This window comes from Squalius cephalus (genome assembly GCF_949319135.1).
Source record: "Squalius cephalus genome assembly, chromosome: 19".
Taxonomy (NCBI): Eukaryota; Metazoa; Chordata; class Actinopteri; order Cypriniformes; family Leuciscidae; genus Squalius; species Squalius cephalus.
This window is the reverse complement of record NC_137140.1, coordinates 23,363,642-23,390,522: the sequence shown is the minus strand read 5'-3', so window position 1 is coordinate 23,390,522 and position 26,881 is coordinate 23,363,642. Positions and strand designations below refer to the sequence as shown.

The window sequence follows — 26,881 nt, the reverse complement described above, 5'->3', positions numbered from 1 at the left end:
AAATAAATAACTAAATAAGTGGAAACACAATGGAAAACATCACATAGTTTGTAAATCCACTATAAATTGTGCAAATCATCTGTATTACCATCCTGAGTCTCCCTGCAAATGGTAATATTTTTAAGATTTAAGCATGTGATAGCTTATGTAGATGGATGAGTATGCAGAGAACAGGGTGCCATCCACCCTCTTAACAGCATTATTAATGTGTTGAATATGATGAGTGGTAATCTGAGATTATAAACATTGCATGCTAAACAATGTGAAGAGCGATTCAAGGTCAAAGTGGCTATTTTTAAACCTTAACAATTTCATTGCAAAGAGAGGAGTGCATTTACTGTGAAAAAGTATGTATTAAATGTAATTCTCAGTATGACCGTCATTTCCAAGTAAAGCACTGAATAATGCTGAAAGTAAGACAGTGAGAGAAAGGGTAGACCTGTCTGTCTGATCTAAATTAGTGTCTGCATATAGGTTGTATTTAGCCCTTAAGGGGCTGTCTTGGCACATTTCCTCCATGCGGACAGGCTGACAGACGGTTCATGTGTGCAGATATGCTGCATGTCAAATGGATGCTATCACGCTTAGCTTAAGGAAACATTAGCCAGTAAAGTACGCTGATTTCTGTGCAGGCCTGCGGCTCTTGTCCTGATGGAGACCATGTGGAGATGGAACAGAGATCGAGTGCTGCTACATTAGTTTCTGATGTCTTCCAGGGAATAGTGATCTACTGACGATATATAACATCTGTGTACTGTAGACTTTGTAAGGTTTTTGAGCGGCTGAATTAATGGTGTAGGTGTAACACTTAGTATTATTATTCTTTCCGTTATAGTTCAACATTGATGTATGTAAAATTGTGTGTGCATTTCCCATCAGTGGTGTTAACATTGGTGCTTGAGGACACATCTGTCTCTTATTCCCTCTGCTGCAGTAACCAAGCTGTGCGAATGCTGGAATGCAAGGAGAAGCCCACACCTGACATGTTTGGAGAGCTTCTCCGCAACGCAAGCACCATGGGCGACCTGCGAAACTGTCCGGTGAGAACACGCATACACACCTATTTATCTACCTACTAATTACAGTCTACCTCAGTGTTTACCATATGTTTTTCTAATAGTTTCATGGTGTTCCATTTGAAGAATTTGAGGAATCAGTGATAGGCCATCTACAAATCAGTGTTCAACACTTGAGAAAGTGAAACATGAGAAACATGTGGTCAGTTTAATTGCTAACTCAAGGAACTGGGACCAGAGAAATGTTGAGAGGAGATGAAGTCAACATCACAAGAAAACAAGACACAAATAAATGAAAATGCATTAAATGATTAAATTAATTATTAATTATTACCTTCTCGCTGTTTTAATTTGCGAGAAGAAAGACACTGTGGGGATCTTGAGTATATGGAGGACTTGGAGCAAGTTTGCCAGGTCTGCAAAACAAAACCCTTCCGATTGCTAATCATAACTAGCCCAATCAGGGCCAAAAATAGCCCAATCGCGATCCAGGGAGGGGTCCCCTGGTAAACATCTCATTCCAGGAGGTAGAAATCGCATCGAAGAGGGGGGTCACATCAACCCGCTGACTACAAAAACTACCTGCGGCAACCATGTAGAAATTGCCTAATTCCACAGGAAAACCATGGACTTGGCAAAACTGACTAGGAGTGACACTTAAGTTATCAATGTATTAAAACAAAAATTTACATAAACCATTATTGGGCATAATATTATCTGTTTATTTAATTCATATTTAAAATTGTAATGAAATGAAATTAGAAATTCATAAAATCAATTTTAGGTGCACATTTGGGGAAAAAAATGCTAGTTGCTTTTCATCCATGTGCCAAATGCTTTTCTTTGTTGTTTTTTCTCCCTTGTTTTTTAAAATTTGACTCTTGGATGGTTCACTCTCATCAGTTTTTAGCTCTTTTTTAAATTTATTTTAAGAGCCACCCCTGCACCCACATGCCACTCAAAATGCAATTATAAATTTGCATTAAAAATTATTTACTGTTGTAATGTTTAACATTTTAAGACATTAATTATATAAACTATTTATTAAAAGACATTTAAACCAATTATTTATTATTACAATTGTGTATTACTTTATTTGAAAACGTGACTTAAATATCTTTAAAAATGTCCAATAATTCAATAATGTCCGTTTTAAAAGTTATTTATTTCCATTTTGTATATTTGAATTTTAAAAATTTATAGTGTACTCCTTTATTTTATTTTTGTAAAGTCAGCATAAAGAAGAAGAATACAGAATATATTTACAGCATACAGAAGTTGCAATAGTCTTTTCTTCCTATATCCTAATGAAACTGTGGGGCGGGACTGGATTTTGTCCACTGGGAATTGATTGGATCATTGGATCGTTGTGGTTGCTGCAATCTCATGTGAGTGACAGCATGTCCCGCCAGTAAACACTTAGAGAAGAGATGTTGCTGCAAGAGAGAGTGGACATTACTTTGATTAAAGATAATGAGGGCACATGAATCTTAAAAATAAAATGTCGCAGACAAATTATTTATAATAAATACTGCAATATTCCATAAAAAACAAGAATTGTTCATTTTGACTTTAAATGTCACCCCCAGTTGTCCATACAAGCACAGCTATATTGGAAGTTGGTTACCTGTGGCAATGGTAACATTTACAGTTTAGCACATTAGCTTGACCAATCAGAATCAAGTATTCCAGAGAGTGTGTAATATTGTCTTATAATAGCCTAATTTTCACTATTCAATCAAATCCCATTGGATAAAATGAAGTCATGCCTACTTTATTTCAATAATGTTGCCTAGTTTGATTTTGTTTTTGCCTAACAACTTGATCTTCACCCAAAGTTTAATCGTTTTTTAAGCCACCCAGACACTCATTTATGCTCTGCTGTTCACATGGAACCACACAGGCCATCTGTTTTTCCCACAAGAGGGTCTTTTGCTCACTACTCCTATGTTCTCAACAGACGAAAGACCCCCAACACACAACCACACACACACACACACACACACAATCCTGGCCTATTACACACCAGCTGCTGATCAGCTCTTACCACACACTGTGCACCCTCACCCCGCCACAGGAGGCGGCTGATTTCATCATTCCAAACACACTCCAGCATCATTCAGCATGCTTATGGAGAAACCCATGTCAGCGGCTGAGTCTACACCGTACCGAATCAACGAAATGAGTCCAAATGAATTTGAGCTGAAATCCACGCCTTCATTTCCAGTGATTTTCCATTTGTTGATTCCCTGAAATGACTTTATTGAAATGCAACTGAGATCACGGTAGTCTGTAACGTCACTGCTCTTTAGAAGCTTAGTCGTCTGGCCCTGAAAGCATGTGTTTGTCTGGATTCCCAGCACTTGGCAGGACTGACTGTGGAGCCGAGGCTAACAATGATCTCTAATGGGACACTGTGTGTCTGTCCCAAAGCTCAGCAGTGCTGCCGCCGCTGGTTGTTCATTGGCCGCCTCGCTTCTGTGTTTTGTCCGTGATGGAGCGACTGAGGCGGAGAGAAAGAGAGAGGACGGTTCTGAGAACTGGGCTCTTTGTCTAATCCCTTCCTGCCCAGGTCTGGTGCCAGCCTGGTGCCGCCCTGCTGACGGCTCCACAAAGGCAGTGCTCGGATAGGTTTTTGTACGTTAAAGGAAGAGGTCAGGCTGGCAGTGGTGCTCGTCGCCAGAGCCTTTCTCCATGCCTGTTTCCGTATACTGCTGCCAAAGCGCTCGGCAGAGGGCGGTGACTCAAAGAGCACAGCAAGAACATTGGGTGCTGAACATAAGGCCCTGCTGGACCGTGTTGCACTGTTTGAAGTGCTCTTTCATCTCTCCTTCACCTTTTCTCTCTCACACACATGCACATTCCATATTTCATATGGAATTGGTCAAAGCAGTTTGAATGTGGCCTATCGGAATGTTGTATTTTTTTTTTGTAACTCTTCACTTTTTGGTTCGAGGTGGTTCTTGTAAAGAGTAACCCCAAGTATGAATAGCAAAAGTTTTTTTTTTTTCTTCAAATTGTTCAGCCGTAAAAGGATTTCACATTTAAAGTCTTCATAGGAAAAAGTATTTTTCTGCTCTTTTTTTAATTATTGCTTTTTTTTTAACCCCAATCATTCTAGGCTATTCAAATAATCTGGTGAAACTCTATATATTCATATCGCAATAAATCGCAGAAAAAATTGCATAATATCGTGCAGCCCTAATCAAGATGCCTTCTTTTTTGTCTTATTTCAGAGTAACTGTGGCGAAATGTTGCGGATTCGGCGGGTTCTGATGAATTGCCCGGAGATCATCAGCATCGGCCTGGTGTGGGACTCAGACCACTCTGATCTAGCTGAAGACGTCATCCACAGCCTGGGCACGTGCCTGCGGTTGGGTGATGTAAGACTCATGCATGCACGGACAACACACTATTGCTGTTCCTTTTTGTTGCCACCTTAACGCAGTAACCTTGAGCTTCCAGCTCCCCTTCTCTTATGCACAGTCCAGGACAAAAGGAGGAAACACAGTGTACTCTTTGTCACATTCAATATATCCATAGCCCCACTAGTGTAACAGTGTTCTCACGTACTTCATACCAGGTTTGTGTGCCATTCTGAATTTGATCTGTGTCAAAATTATAAATTATCAAAGTGAATAAAGAATAAATGGAGTAATGCATATGGAGTAATTGCTGCCTAAAATTCAGCTTTTTCCATTACATGAATAAATTACCTTTTAAAATATATCAAAATAGAAAACAATTGTAATCATAATTTACAATTTTACAGTTTAAAGCAAATAAATGCAGCCTTGGTGAGCTTAAGAGACTTCTTTCAAAAACATCTAAATTGCTTATTATTTTGTATATGTATATATAAAATGATGATGTTTTTTATTATTATATTTAACAAATTAACATTAATGTATACATACATTACACATGTATAATATCATTATAATTGATGTTATTATTGATATTATTATATGTAATAAAGTGTTATCCCTATTATGTTATTTACTCATTATATTAGGCAATACATTTACATTTTGATGTGATTGTTTATTTTTATAAGGTTGCATTTTGTGCCATTTGTTTATAAAGAGGTGTAATTATATTTAATATATATGAAATATATGAAAGTAATCTGTTGTGTGACTTTTTATTGCAATTCAGTGAATTTCTTCCTGTCATTGCAATACAAATTACATCAGTTACATCCAATTTAACATCCTGTGTGTGTGTGTAACCAATTCCATTCAAATGTACACTCATGAATTGAAAGGGAACTAATTCTTAAATATTTTTAGATGCTGTTTTTCATGGAACCTTGTTTAGAGATGCCTTCTCGTGAACCTGTCGCTCAAACATTGAAATTATTCACATCAAGTCAAACCCTAAATATAATTTAATTTTAAATATATTAATTTAACTGTTAATTTTATTGTCTTATGATTCAAAACACGCTCTCCCATTGCTGACAAGTTAATATTTAGAATAATTGAATGCCTCACTGCAGTTATGGCAAACTCTAAATCTGATTGGTCCTCACGGTCAATTCTCTCTTTATGTGCCTGCCCTCCAGCTGTTCTACCGTGTGACGGATGAGCGGGCCAAGCATTCAGAGCTTTACCTTGTGGGCATGGTTTGCTACTACGGCAAGCATTACTCCACCTTCTTCTTCCAGACCAAGATACGCAAGTGGATGTACTTTGATGACGCACATGTGAAGGAGGTAATGACACGTGTTTCTCGAGCAGCTGATTCTAGTGTTTCTAATTGTGAATGGAGCGGTTGTACTAAACTGGATGTACTAAAGGATGTACTAAACTGTCATAGATTGGACCCAAATGGAAGGATGTGGTGTCGAGATGTATAAAGGGCCACTACCAGCCACTCCTGCTGCTGTATGCTGACCCTCGAGGAACGCCCGTGTCATCGCAGGACATGCTGGCAGCGCAGTTAGACCTGCATCACAGCAGCAAGGCTGGCTATGACAGCGAAGACTCCGGTGAGGCTAAAAGGAAGTGAGAGGCGGGACGGAGAGGTAGAGGGTTAAACAAAAGAAACAATACTACTTATGATGTATAATTCTCAGAATCAAACAAAGCAATATACACTAATTTTTTTTTAATTAATTTGCTTTTTATTGAATCCGGTTAAAAAAAATTGATCTGAATGATTAATTCATGCATTGGCCTAATCTGGTTAACGGATTAACAACTTTGGCTCACAAATCACTGCTCAGTGATGCAGTTACGTTGTTTCTTGAGTTACAGCTCAATGGAGGGGATGATTTTCAGTGGATAACAACTTAAATTTTGTTCCATCTCTCACGCAATGGTATAGTATTGCTTTAGAACAGTGGTTTTCAGCCATTTTGACTGCAAAGTAATATTCACAACAATATTCAGAGACCCCATGACCTTTTCCCCCATTATTTTACTTCTGTTTTATGACTTTTCCTGGACTAGAAATCACACTTGGCCTTACTCATATGTATAGGTGTTTTAAGATAATCCTGATTCTTCATAGAGAAAAACTGTTGTTTAGGGGGTGAATTGAATCTTGTTTTACCATATTTTATTCCTTGTTTTGTCTTATTTTAAAACATTTTAAGCCGTTGAGGCCACCTAGTGATCTCCGGACCCCTGGCTGAGAACCACTGCTTGAGAAGACTTAGATTATAGTGCACAAATCATATGGACAACATGTATAGAGCTTTTACATCCTTTTTTACATTCAAGTCTGAAAAGCTTCAGTCTGTATTTGTTGTCATTTGCGTTGAAAATTACAATCATACTTTGAATATTCTTCTTTTGTGGAAGGTTTAAAATGAGATGAGGATGAGTAAATGATTACAGAATACATTTTTTTTGGGTGAACTATCCCTTTAAGATCTGGCCTTTGCGCAGTTGCATAGCTGAAGCTAACTTTCTCTATTTCTAAATACCCTCTCTGCTGTTGTTGTTATTGTCGTCAGGGAGGGAGCCCTCAATTTCAAGTGACACACGCACAGACTCTTCCACAGACAGCTGCAGCTACAAGCACTCTCGATCACACCATGAGTCCATGGCCTCCTATTTCTCTTCTGACTCTCAGGGAACTGTGGTGTGTAATCAGGACAGCAGCGGTTCCCAAAACAGCGTGGACACTGCAGGTACTTTAACACAAACATGCTCTAATATAAATGTCACCAGCAAATCGTCATGCTTAATCCAACTGAGAAGGCACGTGCCTCGTCAAATTTGGATGCAACTTTCAAATATATTTATATATATATTCTAACTTTGATAATTGTACAAGTCTGTTTTTTTTAGGGGAGGTTCTTAAAGACCAGGCCACTCCCCTTTGTACACCAAGAACCTCTTCTACTGGCCATCTGCAGGATTATAAAGAGACTGTGAATATGATCCACAGCAGACCCCTCTCATCGTCCTCTAGTTCAGGGGTTGGCGGCTCGGAGGCTGGGGCTCGGTCGAGGGACTGGGAAGACGAGAGCACCAGCAGTGAGTCTAAGTCCAGCTCCAGCGGAGGGCGCTATCGGCCCACTTGGAGACCAAGGAGAGAGGCCCTGAACATTGACAGCATCTTCAGCCGGGAAAGGCATCGGCCGCCTGGGTACGCCACGCTCGGGCCCTCCCCGCTGCCGGAAGACCCGATTTCACCGGTGCACAGCGAGCTGGTCTCAGGGGCTGCGGCGGGGGGGTCAAATATTGTAGCAGAAGAGACTGGAGCCATGACCGATGGCTCAGGGTGCGTGTCAGAGACAGGAGTGGAACATCTACCGATCCCACCACCTTTAAGAGGCGTAGAACAGCAGCCTCGGCTGATCCAGAGGATGGAGAGTGGCTACGAAAGCAGTGAGAGGAACAGCAATAGCCCCATCAGCATGGACATGCCCCTCAGCGACAACCAGAGCACCAGTGCTCACAGGTATGTATATTAAATATAAATATTCAAAAGAAAAATTTGGTATATATATTATATTCAAATAGATACTGTTCTAACATTTCTATTCATCAAAGAATCCTGAAAAACAATGTATCAAGGTTTCCACAAAATATTAAGTCGCACAACTTTTTTTTTTTTATGCATTGATAATAATACGAAATGTTTCTTGAGCACCAAATCAGCATATTAGAATGATACCTCAAATTCATGCTGCAGCATATTTGATATTTTGACACAATGTTTCTTTAAATATTGTATGATATATTAAATAAGCAGAAGTAAGCAAACATCACCCAGACCTACTCTATATGTCAATACATACAATTTTCTTAATAGACATAGAATTATGTGATGGTATTATTTCAATAATCACACAGTGTTGGTTTATTGTGTATTGGCAACAAAATATCGAATAAGCCAAATATTAACCATAAGCCTTAATGTTGTAGTATAGGCCTACACAAACTGATTTACTACTGTACATAGACACTGAGACTGACTTTCATGATGTCTGAGTATCAAGACATCTGCTCCACTCTGCCTTAGGGACGGTGGCAGTAAGAGGCCAGTAACTTCTGGGCCCTCCTGGCGCACAGTGCCCAAGTCCAAAAGTAGCAGTGCCATCCTGCAAGACCTCAAATCACCCACCTGGAGCAGCACTCCACTGAGTTTAGGTAAGTCACCGTCTCACCGCCAGTCTTTGCCTTTGTGCATTATTAACCCACTATTGCTACAAGGTGTTCATGTCAACTTTGGACATGAATATTACTGTTATTTATTTATGTGTTTGTGTATGTGTGTAGGAGAGGGGCGCAGCGAGCTGGATGAATTGCAAGAGGAAGTTGCTCGCAGGGCCAGGCAGCAAGAGCTCCAGAGGAAGAAGGAGAAGGAGAGAGAAGCAGCGCAGGGCTTCAACCCCAGACCCAGCAAGTTCATGGACCTGGACGAACTTCAGCACCAGGGTAAATGCCACACTGGGCCGAACAGTCAAAACACAAATGAAAAGAGATCGAATTTGTGTTTAAAGAGAGAGCTGACAGAGCCACAGCTTTGCATTATGAGCAATCCCTTCTGCAAAAAAACAGCTTAAACCAGCCTAAACTGGTTAGCTGGTCTCCCAGCCTGGCTAAGCCGGTTAGACCGATGTGTTTAGATGGTTTTCTAGGGATGCACAATATATTGGTACCATATTGGTCATGCATTGATCTTAAAGATTTTTTAATTTATATTTTCGATGGCTTAATAAGCTGTTAAAGATGGTCAGCTTTGATGGTTCTGGGGGGTTGCCTATTTTTCACCTAATCAGGCTGACTGACCAGCTAAACCAAATTAACACCAGATTTGCCATGCAGGAAGACCAGACCAATTTAACACCAACTTGGCCATATACCGGGAGACCATATAAACCAGCTAAAATTAGCAAACCACTTTTGGCTGGATTCTTGTGATGCACAATATATTGGTACAATATTGATTATCGGTTGATATTAGAGATTTGTTTAGTTGATCTAAGATTAGCAAATGACTTTAGGCTGGTTTCTAAGGATGCACAATACATTGGTATCATATTAATTATCGGTTGATATTATACATTTATTAATTGATCATTTTGACTGCCAGCTAACCTGTTTTGGCTGGTCTGTTTTTATGGTTTTAGAGGGTTTTGCCCACTTTTAACCTGATCAGGCTGACCAACCAGCTAAATCAGTTTAACTCCAGAATAGCCTTGCTGGGAGACCAGCTAGACCAGTTTAAACCAGCTAAGACCAGCAAACCACTTTAGGCCGATTCAAGCTTTTTTCTCAGCAGAGATATTTAGAAGTAAAAGTTTACCCTTTACTCTCTTATAATTACATCTAATCCAATGTCTTAGTATCTTTAAATAATAAAATAATTGAAATATCACTGTAATATCATGTACCTTGATATAAATATTGTAGATGAGAGCCATATTTCATAAAAATTCACCAATACACTCTGCAGTATTTTTTTAATCAATTAAAATGCTACATTTTTAATCTTAAATCAGCGATTTCCCTAGTCAGTGTGTACTGTGTGTGTACTTACTGTACATGTCTACTTGTGTTTGAGTTGTGCTGGTGGCAGTCATTATACTGTGTGCACTTGTGTGTCAGTTGACATCTCCATTGCCGGTAAGCCCTGCAAACGTTGTGAGTGGCGTGTTCCCGGGAACACACAGGGGCTCCTGTGAGCAGTGTTTGTGCGTGTATGAGCGTGTTCTCAGAGGCCTGGCCTTGGTGTGTTAATTGCAGGGAAGGGGGGCAGTTTTGAGCACTGCCTGGCGGAGGCTGACTCTCTCTTAGAGCAGTCGCTGCGTCTGGAGCAAGCTGGGGACACAGCTACAGCCCTGGCGCTCTCCCACCACGCTGTGTGTAAGTAATTCTAACCTGCCTCTGCTTGCTACGCCCCAAATCCTACGCTATCTGCTCGGGTAACCAGCACTCACCCAATATATGCACTTTCTAGGTCCATTTAGTAAGAAAACAGCTCCCAAAAACATTCATGTCCTTGCAACACGACACAAACCCACCATTTTTACACTGCCTTTCCTTACACTACACTACCCTGTGTGTGTGTTTGCTTCTGTTTGTCTCTCTGTGTGCTGGTCTATTCGCTTATGTGTGTGGCATATTATTTGTCATCCAATCCTTCTTTTTTGGTCTCTAGGGATGCACTATATTGGTACTATATCAGTTAATATTTGATATTTTTGGTGAAATTGCACATGCTTAATTGTACATACCTAAATTAACTTACTTTAGTATAGAATTTATTTACTGAGTTATTGATAACATGAAAATAATATTCACCTTATCTGTACTGAAGTTGAACATTATTGTTTTTTATTTATAATTATTATTATTTTTAAATATTTTTATTTTAAAATAAAATCTATTTATATTTATTGTATTGTATTTATTTTATAATTTTAATTTTAAAATTGTTACTTTTTGTGTTTTGTTATTTTAATTCCAAATTTGGTGCATCCCTATGTTAGTTTTCTTAGTGCTCTGATCTGAGTCACCATTTGCACAGATTTTCACAATCTGATTGGATGACTGGGAATCTGGCTCTGCCTGTTGATTGTTAATACCGCTAATAGCGGCGTGCTATTGATTTTGCCATTTGAGATCCCCTGATCTGTGCCAGACATGTGCTCGGCTTTTGCCATTTGAGAGCCCCGATCTGTGCCAGACAGAGGCTGGAACAATTTTAATCTTTTTATTTATTTATTTTTTTTAAACATTTTATTCTGTGCGTGAGCCCTCCATTTGGATCACCATTTGAATGGGCCTTACCCACAGCCACACGCTAACAGAGCTTAAATCCGTTCTGGATTCACCATCATAACATTCCCGACCCCTATAAATCCCCTTTGCTGGTAGGATTGGATTGCGATTCTGCTGAGCCGTTGTGTGTGGATACTGCCACACAATCCTGTCTAAATCTCTCAGCACTCTTCAAATTAAAACAAAAAAGGTGGCTTTGTATCTCTCGCTTACCTGGAACAACAACGGTTTTGTCCGAGGTGCTGGCATACTTGCTTGAATGATTAATGAGCAGAGAACAATTTCAGCCATGCAAAACTCTCCACAAATCTATTTATACCGCTCGCAAACCTCTATCCAGGTCTGCAAACCCTCCATCTCTGTCTCGCTTTGCTCACGGTGTGTGCGTATATGTGCGTGCTTGTCTGTATGTGTGCAGCAAAACACTAATATATGTAAAGGGAAGACAGCCTTTGTAAATATTTCCACTCTCCAGATCCCAGCAGCACTTTCACTGTCTCGTCGAGACAGATCTGATTCGGCCCAAAGCGCATACAGGCCTCTAAGATTCAGTGGCAGCCTATAAGGTCATGCCTTCACTATATAAAAAAATAGTTTCCTTTTCCTCTGGCCAAATGAAAGCAACACCTGCCACAACCCTGCAATTCATTATTGGTTTTGTGTGTCCACGTTCGTATGTGTGTCCTGGCTGTCGCTCCTGCTTCCTGTGTCTTCAGTGGTGTGCCGTCCTAAAACTTTGCCCCTTTTCATCTCCCAGAATGCCGTCAGCTCCTTTTCAACCCATTGAAAGCGATGCACGTCATCTGCAGTTAAAGCTAGCTCAGGCGCAGCTGGTGTTGACAGCAGTAAATGTTCTGATAATAGCATTTTTATGATAGGCAGAATTAATGCTAAACCAGACTTAAACGAAACAGGTTCAAGGGAACCATGGCAACACTAACCTCCCATGCGGTTTTCCATATAACAGCCCCAGACGGGAGAGCAACCAAATCAACTGTTTCCTAATGCAAACTCATTTTGGGGAAGGCAATTAACAGTTAATCGGTGTGATGAATCTCAACATGTTGTTTAGTACACATTGTGAACGAGGGCTTAAAAGCTCATCCACAGTTGTTGGTTTCTCTCTTGTCGTTCAGCAGAGCAGCCCAGTGCTTCTCCATATTATGGTCTTTCTGAACTCTGTTTATGTCACTCATTATGGACGGGTATGTTCAGTAAGCAAAACGCTGCATAACAGCAGGAAATGTGTTTTAAAATGGAAATGATGAAACTCAGGAGTGTCATGCACCTATTTTTTTTTACGAGCAATTCTGGAGCTATAGGCGGACAGTTTTTGTGTAATGTGCGAGGACCTGGGTTGTATAATATACGAATTTTGTTTTAATTAACCAAGTAAAAGTTCAATTGAACATGGCAGATAGCAATCACAATGCATTTTGTTTGTATGAAAAAAGGTTTTGACATTATGATAACCTTTGTATCCTACTGAAAATTTCAGTTATGAATTATTTTTTATTTTGTTGTTGTTTGTAAATGTAATATAATATTAAATAATATCAATATATAATATACAGTAAAACAATATATAAAAATAAATGTAAAATAATTTAAAATATTAGAGGGAAAAAAAAGAAAAATTCAAATTGAGAAAATAATAAATACATTTAAAAATGAGAACATGACTTCTGCCACAACACCTTTTTATCTACCTTTATTGTAATTCTAAAAGTGTTTTTTATTATTTAAATGTTACTTTTAAAATGGGCATGACACTTCTGTTGAAAGCTACTGTTATAAACGCATTACATGCAGTCAACTGTGTGACGACATTGATGAACTAGCGTGCAAAGCTTTGCCTATTGAACACAGCCTAGACCTCACTCTGGGGTGAAAGGTGGAATATATCCCACCATCACCCTGTCCTATTTCTTTCAATTTCACTACGTTGTCTTTTCTATAACAAAGAAATGGTCCGCATGCCGGCCCCTCATAACTCACCTCTTTCTTTTCTGCATTTTCTTTTCTTCTGCTCTTCTTTCCTTTCCCTTTTTTGTTGTTCTTTTGCATTATAGCTAAACTAAGATTTTCCATGCATGAGGGCAGTGCTAACACTCATAGCAGGACTATGGCTGCTGACGCCAAGCTGCAAAAATGCATGAGGAGAGCGCGGGGCCTACAGCAGCGCATGCAGCAAGAGCAAGAGCAGCAGCAGGAGCCCAGCCGCCCACAGGGGCCCACCAGGTACCTGTACTGTCACCCTGTGTGTCCAGTTTATCCGCTTGTTCAGATCAGTACTCTCCCTGACCCCTAGGTCTATTAGGGTTGTGCGGTATAACAATACAAAATCAGCACTGCGGTACTAACATTTTTTTGAAAACTTTACAATACCATCATACAAACATAATTTATGTGACTTGAAACATGAAAGCAGAGTTGCTGTATAAGGGTGTAAAAAAGCATTGGTGCATGATTTGAGAATCAAAATGAAATTTATTGATTATGGAATTTGTAAATCAGTTATTATTATAAATCGTTAGTATAATAATACCCACTGTGTTGCCAAGATCATCTTAAACTTCATGCAAGACTGAGAAGAAATGGGTGCACTTTAATTAAATTAAGAAATTTAATGTGGATAACAGATCTTGGTCAATATTCATATTTGTATTTCCGATCCATTTGAGCAAATGTTAACTGTTATTTTGCTCAATTATGATATATTACCTTTATATACTGGAATATTTTAATTTAATAAGAATATATTTAAAACAGTAATAATTCATTTGGAAAATATATGCTGAGATACACCTTGTGATGATCATTGTTTTTTTTTTATAAGTTATGAAATATGTTAATTAGTTGTTAATTAATTCCATGACAAATGGGCCTTATCTGCCAGATTTCATGTATATTTGAGTTATTAGTAAATATTCCAGTTACATGCAAATCTGTCATACAAAATGCAATAATAGTCTACCTAACATCTGTTTGTGTGGTAGAATTGAAACTGAGGTGCCAAAGCTGGTATCATACCGAAGTAAAATATTTTGGTGTGAAATTTTTAAAATTAGGATAAATTACAATTACAGTGTGTTGGAGTTTTGTTAAGTGGTGATGAGGGAAGGCTGTGTGTTATCTCTTTGTATTTCTGTTTTATGTCTGTCATTGTGATGCAGTGTTATCTTAAAACATCTAACTTGCAGGCATAATCTAACTGATCAGTTTGTCTGAATGCCAATTGATATTTCACTCTCACAAAGTGCTGGAGCTTTCAGAGGTTATTTTTTTTATTCAAAATCACACTTACATGTACAGATCAGGACGGATGTTAAAGATTCCTGATAAGCCCAAGTATTAGAAGCAGAAGGCAGTCGGCTGAGTTATTGGCAAACACAAATTAGCGATAAATAACCACCAATATAACATGCACATGGCATGCCACTTTACTAATAAAATAGCCTCCCAGAACAATGCAACGGTCTCTGCTGCAGTGTGTCCCGTGGAATGCGGTTGTTTTACTGTATTTGTTTTTTCTTGTTCCCTGCTTTCTCTTTCCCCTCCATTGATTAAAGGCGTTGATGTGATGTATGGCCTGACCTGGCCAAAGCCCCTTGGGTAATTACCCAATGTAGTGCTTGAGGAAGTATTTACAGTAAATGAGCCCGCTAGCACATTAATCAGAGATGTTTACCTCTGTATCGAACTTCTCCCAGTTCAGTTGGCTCTATAACCTCTCCAGGGCATGCAGCAGCCACCAGGAACCACCTACCACCTACAGTAGTACCGCTTTTATCAATTTCTAAACAAGTGATTCCCAACCAGGTGTATCCTAGGGGGTACTGGCTGTAAGCAGGGTTCCAGGGAGCACTGTTATTTTATTTTATTTTAGTTTATTTTATTATTTTATTTTATTTTTGCTTTATATCTATTACAGTGTTTATTACAATATTGTATACAGTGTACTTTACTCATATTGTTTCTCCACAGCAATTAAACAATCTTTACTTTTTCAGTCCCGTCTCTCATAATCAAACCAACCTTAAAAAAATGTAATATTGTTTTAAAATAAGATTCTGTAGTTTCTCCAAACATTTAAATTTGAGATTAAGCTACTTAGAAATGTTTTTTTCCCATGGTATTGATATTTTTAAGGTTGCATCTGAGTAATTATAATAATGGTCTATTTATAATTAAGTTAAAAACACATTTCTGGTTTAATGCTAATGAAGGGGTATTTGCCTTATTAATGGAGTCTTGGGAGTAAAAAACAAAACAAAAAACAATCTAAGGGATAAAAGGGTTGTCTAGGCTTGCATTCTTAAGACTGTCATACCCAGCTTCAAAAGCAGGCTTGTCTTACTAATATATTAGACTGTGAGACACCATGAATGTTAACCGTGTCAGATTCAGGGATCCCAGTACATCTGTACTAAAGAAGGCAACTGCACAACACTGCACGGATTAAAAATCCTGAGAATTGTGTGTTTAGATATTTCAAAGGCGTTTTACTGGTATTAGATAAAGATTTATCTGAAAATGAATCTATCACACGGGTCATCGGTGGGTCGCTGAGGGCCAGTGGAGATGAAGGAGGATTGATGGTATTCTGATGGATGCTTTGCTCTGCTTTATTAGAGGTGAATGGAGAAAGCGAGCAGGTTTCCCTTCTGGAGCAAAGCCAATTCTCATTCCCGCGCTCTCCACTTCTTGGGATCTTTTGGGCGTATTTATGGCTGTTGTAACTCTGGTTTATTTGACGACTATGAAAATTATGTCAAGGTCGCGAAGTGCGTCAGCTGTGGAAAGCACATGGGGACTGTGTGTGTGTGTATGCATTCTATGAGAAGTGGCTCATGAATACTGGTGTGAAGGACACAGGTCTCCTTGAATTTGGTCCTTGGCAGCATCGTGATTTTTTTAGTTAGAAAATGTATTAGAATGGGTTTCATGCAACAAAGCCATTTTCAGGTAGGAATGAACATTGACATAAATGAATATTTTGATGTGAATGAATGAGTATTGGTTTGTATTTCACTTTGAGGTTCAATTTTACAAATATTCCTAACACCAATTGTTCGTATAGAAGACCCGTTAGAACTCAGGGGTTCTTATTTTATGTTTTGTTTGCCTCTGTGACTGAATACATAGTGCATACTCCTAGTAGTATAAAATATATATCAGATGTGTATGTGAATTTTATGTTTGACTGTATCTATAAAAAGTTAAACCTTTTAGCACATGCACAGTGTACATTTTATGCACAAGGAAATCAAGGGGTGCAAAGTTATTTTCTTCAACATAATGTTGGGTGATTCACTGACAAATACAACCATTTCATCTCACATAATAAAAAAATGTTAATCAGTGTTACCTTAGTATTATTTATATACTTTTATATTTTTCAGTAGTTTTTGTCAGTGAATCACCCAACATTATGTTGAAGGACATAACTTAAAAAAAACTTGTTTCCTTGACAGCTAGTTTTTCATGTAATTTATTTTATTAGCTTTATTTCAAATAAGAAAACCATTTTAAATCGTTTTAGTAAACAATGACAACACTGGTAATAAGTAATTTCAACCCTTAATGTTTTAAGTACAAAATGTAACATTAAACATGGTTAATTTAAATAAATGCCTTTAATTATTTTAAAAATGTAATTCATTTAATTAATGTATTTTAATTATGCCATTAATGAAATTAATTGTGCCAACAATTTAATTAGTAACATTAATTGAGTGATAATGTTGAACATGACTACTGATTTCACATAATAACCATGCAAATTTTTTTTTTTTTCAGCCAGTGTCTTACCAGTATCCTTCTCTCACTCTTCTTTCCTCTGCAGTGAACACCCTGGCCCGGACCAAGTATTGTTGACAGACAATCAGGAAGAGGTCTGGGAGACCAATCAGTTTTCTGTGCTTGGCCCACCCTCTCCTCAACACATGAAATCACCCTCCTCTTGTACAAACTCTCCATCTCAGTCCTCTAGCCACCCATCGCTCAACCCTCGGCCTGCCTCTTCTCAGGCGCAACCCCAAGAGCCAGATGAACGTAGCAGTTGGTCAACCCAGAATAAGGAGGAATGGGGTGGCATCAGGTTATCAGATGTTCTCCAAGCATCAGGCATTCGGATCATGCCCATACGCAAGCACCTGGCCATATCTCTACCTTCTTTGCCCCTTGACTTCTGGGGTGTTTTGGGAGAGGACGAAGAGATCTCCAGCTGTCAGCACCCTCAAGCTTCGTTCTCTCAATCTCCAAATCCTCCTTTGTGGCAGGGCACTGCAGATTGTCTAGACCGGATACCCCAATCCAGCAGGGCCACCAGTCCACCACCTGCCCCTGTTGAGGAGAAGGGGGCAATGCCCCGACGAGCCCCCATATGGCAGCCCCTGTCTGCATCTTCCCAGTCATGCACCAAACTGACCCCTCCTGTTGCTGCCCGTCATTGGTCCTCTTGGAGCCTAGACCGCCCTGATGCTGTCGTCACCCCCTACGACACACCACCTGACCAGAACCAGCGGACAGGAACCGCTCTCTATCAACACACACCTGGAAGACACCTTGCTCCTCACAGTCCCATTAGCACCAGGAAGAAGAACATCTCTAAGCACTCAAACTTCCAAAGCATGGAGCTGGAACCCACAGCGGCAGAGGACCAGGAACTCTCTGAATTGGACTCACTCTACCAGGCTAGTCTCCAGGCTGGCCCGGGTCCTGGCCGAGCCCTGTGTGGTACCAGCTCACCTGCTGTTGGGAGACAAGGTAAATTAATGTCTTAGATTGTCTTGGTGTTTTTTTTGGTGGGCAAAGTCCAGTCTTTTTAATGATGTTTTATTAACAAAGTTCGGGAGGAACACGTTCAAATTGCCTTTCTAATCAGTACGAGAAGAGGCCTATATATATACACAGCCAACTCACCTATGTTCCAGTGAATGACTGATGCAACATTAAAATTTGTAAAACAAATCTTGCTCCATCCTTTATCATTACTCAAAGTAACAACAACAGACAATCTGGATTAATGGACGCAATTTTAGGTACTGTAATAGTTGGTTCAAAGCTTATTAGCAGAACCATTTCAGTAAGACAGTAATAACGTGAGTAAGCCGGAGACATACACGATATAAAACACAAAACTAATAATTAATCATACTTACAGGTTGTGATCCTGAGGAGCAAGTTGGTCCAAATAAAGTGGGCAGTGTCCCATCTTTAATGGATAAACGTTTTGTAAATCCCCTTTAGAAATTGAACTTCACAGAGATTTTAGAAGCAATCGTCAAAAGGTTGTACAGCTGTGGTAATTTTAACCACTGACTCTGCCTTGATTTTCCCGCACAGTATCTCCTGCTGCACGAAAGCTACTCACTGGAGTTGGACGTTCTCGAACCCCCACGGCTGAGCTCGAGAGAACCGCTTATGGACCACCAGGTTGTAGCAGCCCTACTGGATACACAAACATGGTAAGAAATGAGGTGTCTGAAGATCTAATTGCGAAACTTTCCCATCCTCCTACCGTCCATACATTATAATATTTTTTAAATTACTGTTCATTTTTCCTTTATTTGGACAACCTGTTCTTTTTTAACTACACAACTATCTCTGGTCACTGATGTCAGTTCCAATCAAAACACTGCAGGACTTTGCATCGGAACATTTCCCCATTTGCCCCAGATTTCAGATTTCAACTTGCGATAAGTGCAAAAATGAAGGGCTAAAATCGTGTAGTATGTGGGCTACATTAGATGCTACCCAACATTAGTGTAAATAATCTAGGTTTTATTTACTTAGTTTGTGTGTTTATTATTTGCTGCTTCTTTAATGAAGGATTTCTGTCTCTTTGCTTTGTTTTTGTTGTCTGGTTTCTCTCCACATCAGAGTCTGTTTTTCATACAGCACACAATCTGTTAGCACGTGTTGATTTTGTTTGGGTGTTGTGTCTGGTTTCATCCAGACTTCCTTTTTTACTGCAGTAACTCTTTGTTGTCTGTAGTCCCTGTCAGTGGCCCATCAAGAGCTGCGGTCAGGAGAGGAAGACCAGTATGATGCAGATCACCTGCGCCGTATTGCTCGCAGTCTGAGTGGAACTGTGATTGGGAGACGCCAAAACCGACTTGCTGTCTCCCGAAGCTTCGTAAGTATCCCACGCATGAATAAGACTAAAAGGAACTCTGACTGGCTTATGTAATCTGTGAGTGAAATAGTTGGGCTAGTGACTGGCAAGAGTTTGGTAGAGGGGCCAAAGGAGGGTGAGGGATCAAATATCTGCCCTAGAAACCTGATAAGAGCTCTGTCACCTATGCAGGAGATTGCTAACATGCAGTTACTGCCACTTTAGCCTGATAAATGTGTGCTGCCTTACCCTTGCCGATCACTGCTGAGCTTCAGGCTATTTTATGTACACTTCATATTAATTTACATGCTTTACACACTTTACATACTTCTTGGTGTACATAGTTTGTTGTTTTGGCATTCTTTCATTTATAATATATATTGTATGCCGGAAATATATGAATGCATAACTGGATTGTCACATGACATTCATGTGCACCAACACTTTGAAGGCAATCACAAACATATGCAAAACTTCTCATTGTCTTACTGAGTCATACTGCCATCCTGTGTCCATATGCTGTAACTTCACTACATTTGAAAAGAGGCCTGGTGTCCCATTTATAAAGACTTGCATGTAATCATCTTCCCAAATATTTATACATTTGTATACACTATTATCCATTATTAATGATTAATGCTCTATTGATCATTTTTAAATTTTATGTACGTGAATGAGCGCATATGAAAGAAGTAATTAATCAAACTTGGTTTATTAGGTCCAACTTACTACATCCTAGTTTTCTGCCCATACTTTGTACCTACATATTCAGTTCATTATCCTGTCAGTGATACATTTTTATTATTAATTTTAGATTAATTAATTCACATTTACATGCACATTCTTTTTAAGGCCATGTTCTCATTAAACGTTAATTCTGAAAAGAGGTGTACTCGCTCCCAAAGAGTGTACAGCTATTGCTGTATGCATGATTATATTCTAAATAAATAGGACTAATAATTTAATTAAATAATTCCTTGTCATTCAAACCCTCAACATTACCTTTTTTTATGAATGTAGAAATGTTGCAGTTATTTATTTATTTTATACAAAATTATGTTGTTATTTATGTTATGTTATTTTTCAGGTTTGTAAGAAACAAAGACATAATAAAATAAGATTTTAATAAGATATCTGAAATATATACAGTATGTATAGTACGGCCAGAATGTGGATTGATATTGAATATTGATATTGCATATTAAATATTAAGATAGCATATACAAGTGGTTACTCATTTCATTCATTTATTCACTCATCGCACTTGCATCACTGAAAGTCATTATAAAATCATGTCAGCGTGCACTGGCATACCAGTGCATGAGCACAAAAATAGCTTGTACAGCTGCTTTTCACTTGCTGTTCGTGTAAGAACATTTTCACATCAGTTTCTGCTTTTAAAAGTATTGTTCACCGAAAAATGGAAATTCAGACATCATTTACTCACCCTCTCGTCATTCCAAACCTGTATTACTTTCTTTCGTCTGTGGAACACATATTTTGAAGAATTAACTGTTTTTGTCAAAAGTCAGTGACAAAACATTGTATGGACAAATAAATAATAAAAAAAAAACATGCATTTTTCAAAATATCTTCTTTTGTTCCATAGAAGGAAGAAAGAAAGAAAGTCATACAGGTTTGACACCGTAAGAGAGTGAGTAAATGACGACAGAGTGCGCATTTTTGGGTGAACTATCCCTTTAATAAATCTCAATTTGTTCCTCATTTTTGACTTGGGATCAGATCTGATCTTATGTGCATTTTATAAATGAGGCCCCTGATTCTTTTCATGCCTTACTTTTGTGCTCCCCATCTTTTCCTCTCTCCCCATCTTACCCCTCTCTTTTCCTCTTTTCCTCTCTTTTGACTGAATGCACTTGTGTGATTTCTCGGCCTTGTGCATATCAATGTCTGTATGTTTTGTGTGTGTACCTAGCTGGGGGACTCCGGGGTTTCGCCATATCACAGCTCCATGTACTCACCTAGTTGCCTTCAGTTTCCATTGTCTCATTCAGACCTCCATCTGCTCCAGCCCAGCTATCTTCATCTCCTTCCATCATCTTCACCTCTGTCTCAGCAGCCTGGGCCTTGCAGAGAGGTCCCAGGTAAAGCTAACTCTCGTTTTCCATTTCCATGACCACCTCCTCCATTCAAAGGGCCATTTCCCGCTTGTTCCGCATTCATGTTTCTGCCATTGCATTGCATTTGAGTCCAGGCTCCAGTGGCCACCCTGCTAAACATTCTGCATTTGCTTCATTTTCGTTTCCTTACTGCTGTTGAAGGAGCTCCTCTTTTGTTGTTGCTTTTTTTTTCTTTGATTGGTCTGGATCCTGTCCTTCACACTCCATCCTACCCCACTGCAGGACGTCTCCAGAGGTTCTCCAAGCTTCTGGCTGTGTTTGACGGGCGTCAAACTGTCTCCAGGGGGAAGCACTACGGTCCAGCACTGAGGTGTCCCAACCAGTTGGCTTTGGATGCAACCATGTCCTCCAGCCCTGGAAGGTTTCCACAGATGCATTTCTTCCTCTGGGCAACCTTTCTGCGCACCAATCCCATTCTCTTCACAGTTCCTTGGAGAACTGGAAGGAGCACTTCCCGAGACCTGATGCCATCCTCAGTCACCCTGCACTCTGTATTGGTCCTGGGGTGATTTTCTTCCATTACCCTGCTCTAGTCGGTAAATCTTTCCATGCAAAAGCCCCCAAAACTCGATCCACAGCATGCTGGAAAGAGCCACAGAAACCAACTTTTTTTTTTTAGTTTTTTTTTTTCACGAGCACTGGTATGGTGTGATGCTTTGGGGCTCAGGTGCGTGTGTATGACTAACCTATGGTCAGACCTGCAGCATGCAATGTTAGGAGCGTGGGGTCCAGACCCGGACCCCCCGCAGTGAGCCATCCAACCCAGAGCACTTAACTTAATTAACTAAAATGTTCAATTAACTGCAGAGGAGAATCATACTGTACCTCCATGCTGCACTAAACAGTAAATGTGTGTTTGTGTGTATGCGTGTGTGCATGTGTTGGGTAGTAAAAGGGGAGGGGCTTATTGTAACTCTGCCCTCTTTTGACTTTTACAGTACCGGTAAAAAGTTTGGAATAATTAGGATTTTTTTTAATGTTTGAAAGACATCTCTTATGCTCAGTAAGGCCATTTTTATTTGTTCAAAAATACAGTAAAAACTGTAATCTTGTGAAAAATGATTACAATTTAAAATAAAGCTGAATTTTCAGCATTATTACGCCAGTCTTCAGTGTCACATGATCCTTCATAAATCATTCTAATATGCTGATTTGAAAATGGTTGTGCTACTTTGTTTCTCGAGTGCCAAATTAGCATATTAGAATGATTTCTTAAGGATCATATGACACTGAAGACTGGAATTACGGCTGCTGAGAATTCAGCTTTGCCATCACATGAATAACTTTTTAAAATGTATTTTTAGAAAACAGTAAATTTCAATAATATTTCCCAATTATTACTGTTTTACTAGTTTTTATCAAAATAAACGCAGCTTTGGTGAGTATAAGAGACTTCTTTCAAAAACATAAAAAAAAAAAAAAAATCCTAACTTTTGACCAGTAGTGTATGAAAAAACACACTTTACCCTTCCTCCTCGCCTGTCCCACGATGCAAATCCTCTGCAAACCAATGTCCCGGAAATCGTTGTCGCTTTGCGGAACTATTTTTCCCAACTCTCCTGCAAACTTTTTTTTGGTAGCGGGTGGGTTAATGTCATGTAGATGCTAAGTACTTTATCCTGTACTAAGTGAATAGAGATGTTTTGTACGGTGTCATCTCTCAGCTCTGGTGCTTTTTGTCGGAGCAGGCATGTAAATCTGCGGCCCTGGCGTGGAGAACGGAACGAGACTGTCTCTTCTAACCTTTTTCCTCCTACTTCTCTGATACGGGCATTCCCTGTAGCACACAGCTGTTTTGTGTCTCGTGTTACAGGCAAAGACTGTGTACATGTTTGACTGAACATACACTAATAAATAAATTTATTGTTAATAAAAAACTATGACATCCTAAGAAATATACAGAGGAATGGAGAAACTACGTAATGACGTTATGGAATGTTAATCAATTCTAGTGGTAATAATTATTATCTGCATTAAGACAAGTATAGTACACTTCAGAAGTGTAAAGCTGGAGAAATTCTGCTATTTTAATTCCATTGACAGTTCTCCCGTTTATACAGGGAGATATGCCAAGTTAAGCTTCCTTTTTATTGTTTATTTTACTTGATTCGATTTTTATTTTAACTTGCAGTGACACTGAAACCACAGTTATGAGTCTGCTGGCACATGATGGATCTTCAGGCCTGTAATAGTTGAGGGTTTCGATTTTGTAGAATCTACATTTGTTACTTTAAAGCAACACAGCTGAAGAATGTTTGGCCCTGATTGAGTACATGAAGCTTATATGCAAAGCTTCACTAGACTGAAATTTGGACAGTATAAAAGTGGCCTTGTGCAAGGAATGCTTTCATACTGTTATTCAAATAAACATAAGATTTGTGAGATATATTAATGAAAATCTAATACTGACCAACAGATGTCGGATCACAATATAATATGATTAATGCAGTATTTAACTTTTCATTCTAATCATATTGTGCTGTGATATGTACTTTTTTTCATTAAAAGCCTTTGAGCGCTAAAATAAAATGAATTATAAAATATATAACTTAAAGACAAATAGATCTTATTTAACTTTGTCTTAACCAAAGATTGGCTCTAACACAAAGATATGTTTTTTTTTTTTGTCATTTATTCATCTTTCCTTTTGTTTAAAGGATGTTTGAGAATGTAGCAAAGATGGTGTATGAGTATGCTATGCAAAATGCTCTCTCCTGATCTACCAGCAAAGAGTCAGACTGGGACAAAATCAAATATTTTTTCTTCTTTTCTTTTCCTATATACTGAGGAAGAAAATGATTTTCTGCTGAATTGTTGAATCTTTACTTATTAATGTCTGTACAGTTAACAGCCTTTGAATGCGAGTTGTAGCCAGTGAGAGGTGGATTTCTCGAAGATGAAATGGCATTTCAAGGGTTTTCCATTTCGGGACTCATTTGTAAATGCTTGAGGTTGAGTGAACTTGTATTTTTGCAATAAAGTTATTACCAATGCACTCCAGCAGGGGCGCTGCACAAACGCCTACACTCTGTGTCTGAGTGTTTATTTTTTCATAGGAAACATTGTAATGGATACCATTATTAAAACTCTCGCAATGGGAGTGATGAATGAATGTCATGCTGATTTCATAACATATGATCTGCAATGACTGATGACCTGTAGGCACCTCCCTAACAGCTTACATTCATCTGCAAGGAAAACTTCTGCTTAAAGGGATAGTTCACCCAAAAATGAAAATTCTGTCAGTAATTACTCACCCTCATGTTGTTCCAACCCCGTAAGACATTCGTTCATCTTCGGAACACAAATTAAGATATTTTTGATTAAATCTGAGAGTTGTCTCACTCCTCCATAGGCTTCTAAGGGACTGAAACTTGCTGGCCCAGAACATTTATTAAAGACATCGTTAATATAGTCCAAGTGACTCCAGTGGCTCGATCTTAAGTTAATAAAGCGACGAGAATACTTTTTGTGTGCAAAAACAAACAAAAATAACGACTTGCAACACAGACGCGCTACGCTTAAACACTACGTGAAAAGACCAGAGGCCCAGAGAGAAGGAAATGAAAATTGGAATAAAGTCGTTATTTTTGTTTGTTTTTGCGCACAAAAAGTATTCTCGTCACTTTATAAACTTAAGATCGAGCCACTGGAGTCACTTGGACTATATTAACGATGTCTTTAAAGGGTACATAACATGCACGGTTTCACCTAATCTCATGTTAATCTTGAGTACCTATAGAGTAGTAGTGCATCCTTAATATCTCAAAAAAGTGTTTAGTTTTATTATATTTAGAAAAGAAAAATACAGCTTTCCGATTCTCTCCGGAAAAAGCCGAGGTCCTGGAGGCGGAGCTATAGAGTCAAGCGGTAGTGCTTGATTTCCAGCAAAAGACAGAAATCTGATCCAGTTGTACTTACATGAATGGGGTCTTTTATCACTGGGACCGCTCCACGTTTTAATAGCAAACGATTTGCAAATCCAGCGTCGACCTGAGCCTTGTTAATAAAACATTCGTCACTGAAACGACCAGAACACACAACCGCACTTCCTACACTCCGTTGCTGCCCCGGAAAAACAAACTGCATCCACTGTTCCTATAACACTGGGTTCTTTGGAAAACTGAACACGGTAAGCTTTCCCTCACATCCAAATACACACTTTTTTGGAGACATTCTTGAACAAATCCTATGCAGCGCTGCCGATGATTTCCTGTTGAAGCGAGTTGATGTGTGCGGTCTCGCTCTCCTCTAGTCGACGTGCTCGCGGGCGAGCTTTTCCGAGAGAAATGCTCATATAAGGAGTTGCACTCTGATCTACGTCATTAGATCCACGATCTAAAAAAAACCAGCCGAAACTTGCACCAACCCGGAAGTAAGATTTTCAGCATAGAAATTCTCCGTTATTCGTCCAAAATATTTTTTAAAAACTTTGCCCATGTTTAGCATGAGAATCTATCTCTTTAACACTGTAAACAACTCTGAATACATGAAACACCATTGTACCCCCCCTTTAATAAATTTTCTGGGCCAGCAAGTTTCAGTCCCTAGAAGCCTATGGAGGAGTTAGACAACTCTCAGATTTAATCAAAAATATCTTAATTTGTGTTCCGAAGATGAACTATCCCTTTAATTAAATGGGCAAAGACTGAAATGTCCAAAAAGTGTTTTTCATGATTGTTTCTTTAGCGTATTTCATTTCAGCAAGATAAAATATCATACTTTTCTTATACTCTAATCTCTTGCAGTCATTTTCAGGCTGAATGGTCCAGCTAATAGGCATATACATTTTAGAGGAAACAAATTATCAAAAAGTTGGGGCATACATTCATACACTCTTAAAAACAAAGGTTCCAAAAGGGGAGAGATTTGCGGCGATGACAAACAAGAACCATTTTGGGTTCCCAAAAGAACTTTTCAGTAATCAGTTCTTAAAAGAGCCATTTTTATTATTATTGGTGTAAAGAACATTAATAATCTAAATATTTTCCACTATAAATAATCTTTTGTGCACTGAAAAGGTTCCATGGATGCTAAAGGTTCTTCGTGGAACTATAGATGGCAATACCATTTTTAGCAATGTACAGCCATTATATTGAACATTTTGTATAATAGTATACTAGTGTGTGTGTGTGTGTGTGTATACATTGAGGAAAACATGGATTCCAACATGTACTGCGACATTCTGAAGCAGAACATGATGCCCTCCCTTCAGAAACTGTGCCGAACGGCATGATAATGACCCCAAACACATCGCGAAGATGACAACTGCCTTGCTGAAGGTGAAGGTGATGGAGTGGCCAAGTACTGTATGTCTCCAGACCTGAACCTTATTGAGCACCTGTGGGGCGTCCT

At 38.9% G+C, this 26,881-nt stretch overlaps 1 protein-coding gene across 3 annotated transcripts in view; it reads left to right on the top strand.

Annotated features, from left to right (window-relative positions):
* usp54b (ubiquitin specific peptidase 54b) overlaps positions 1 to 24,546 on the top strand; it is a 104,295-nt gene extending 79,749 nt beyond the window's left edge. The window contains exons 7-21 of one of the 3 annotated variants that reach the window (XM_079850973.1): positions 935 to 1,040; positions 4,253 to 4,399; positions 5,584 to 5,733; positions 5,838 to 6,009; positions 6,982 to 7,158; positions 7,319 to 7,934; positions 8,499 to 8,626; positions 8,756 to 8,914; positions 10,226 to 10,345; positions 13,336 to 13,504; positions 17,112 to 18,034; positions 18,614 to 18,735; positions 19,266 to 19,406; positions 21,322 to 21,490; positions 21,749 to 24,546. In XM_079850973.1, coding sequence (XP_079707099.1) covers positions 935 to 1,040; positions 4,253 to 4,399; positions 5,584 to 5,733; positions 5,838 to 6,009; positions 6,982 to 7,158; positions 7,319 to 7,934; positions 8,499 to 8,626; positions 8,756 to 8,914; positions 10,226 to 10,345; positions 13,336 to 13,504; positions 17,112 to 18,034; positions 18,614 to 18,735; positions 19,266 to 19,406; positions 21,322 to 21,490; positions 21,749 to 22,035 — 3,586 coding nt within the window. In that variant the 3' untranslated portion in view covers positions 22,036 to 24,546. Of the gene's footprint in view, positions 1 to 931; positions 1,041 to 4,252; positions 4,400 to 5,583; positions 5,734 to 5,837; positions 6,010 to 6,981; positions 7,159 to 7,318; positions 7,935 to 8,498; positions 8,627 to 8,755; positions 8,915 to 10,225; positions 10,346 to 13,335; positions 13,505 to 17,111; positions 18,035 to 18,613; positions 18,736 to 19,265; positions 19,407 to 21,321; positions 21,491 to 21,748 lie in introns of all 3 variants that reach the window. The other 2 variants (XM_079850972.1, XM_079850974.1) reach the window with 2 other exon arrangements.
* The last annotated feature ends 2,335 nt before the right edge of the window (positions 24,547 to 26,881 follow it).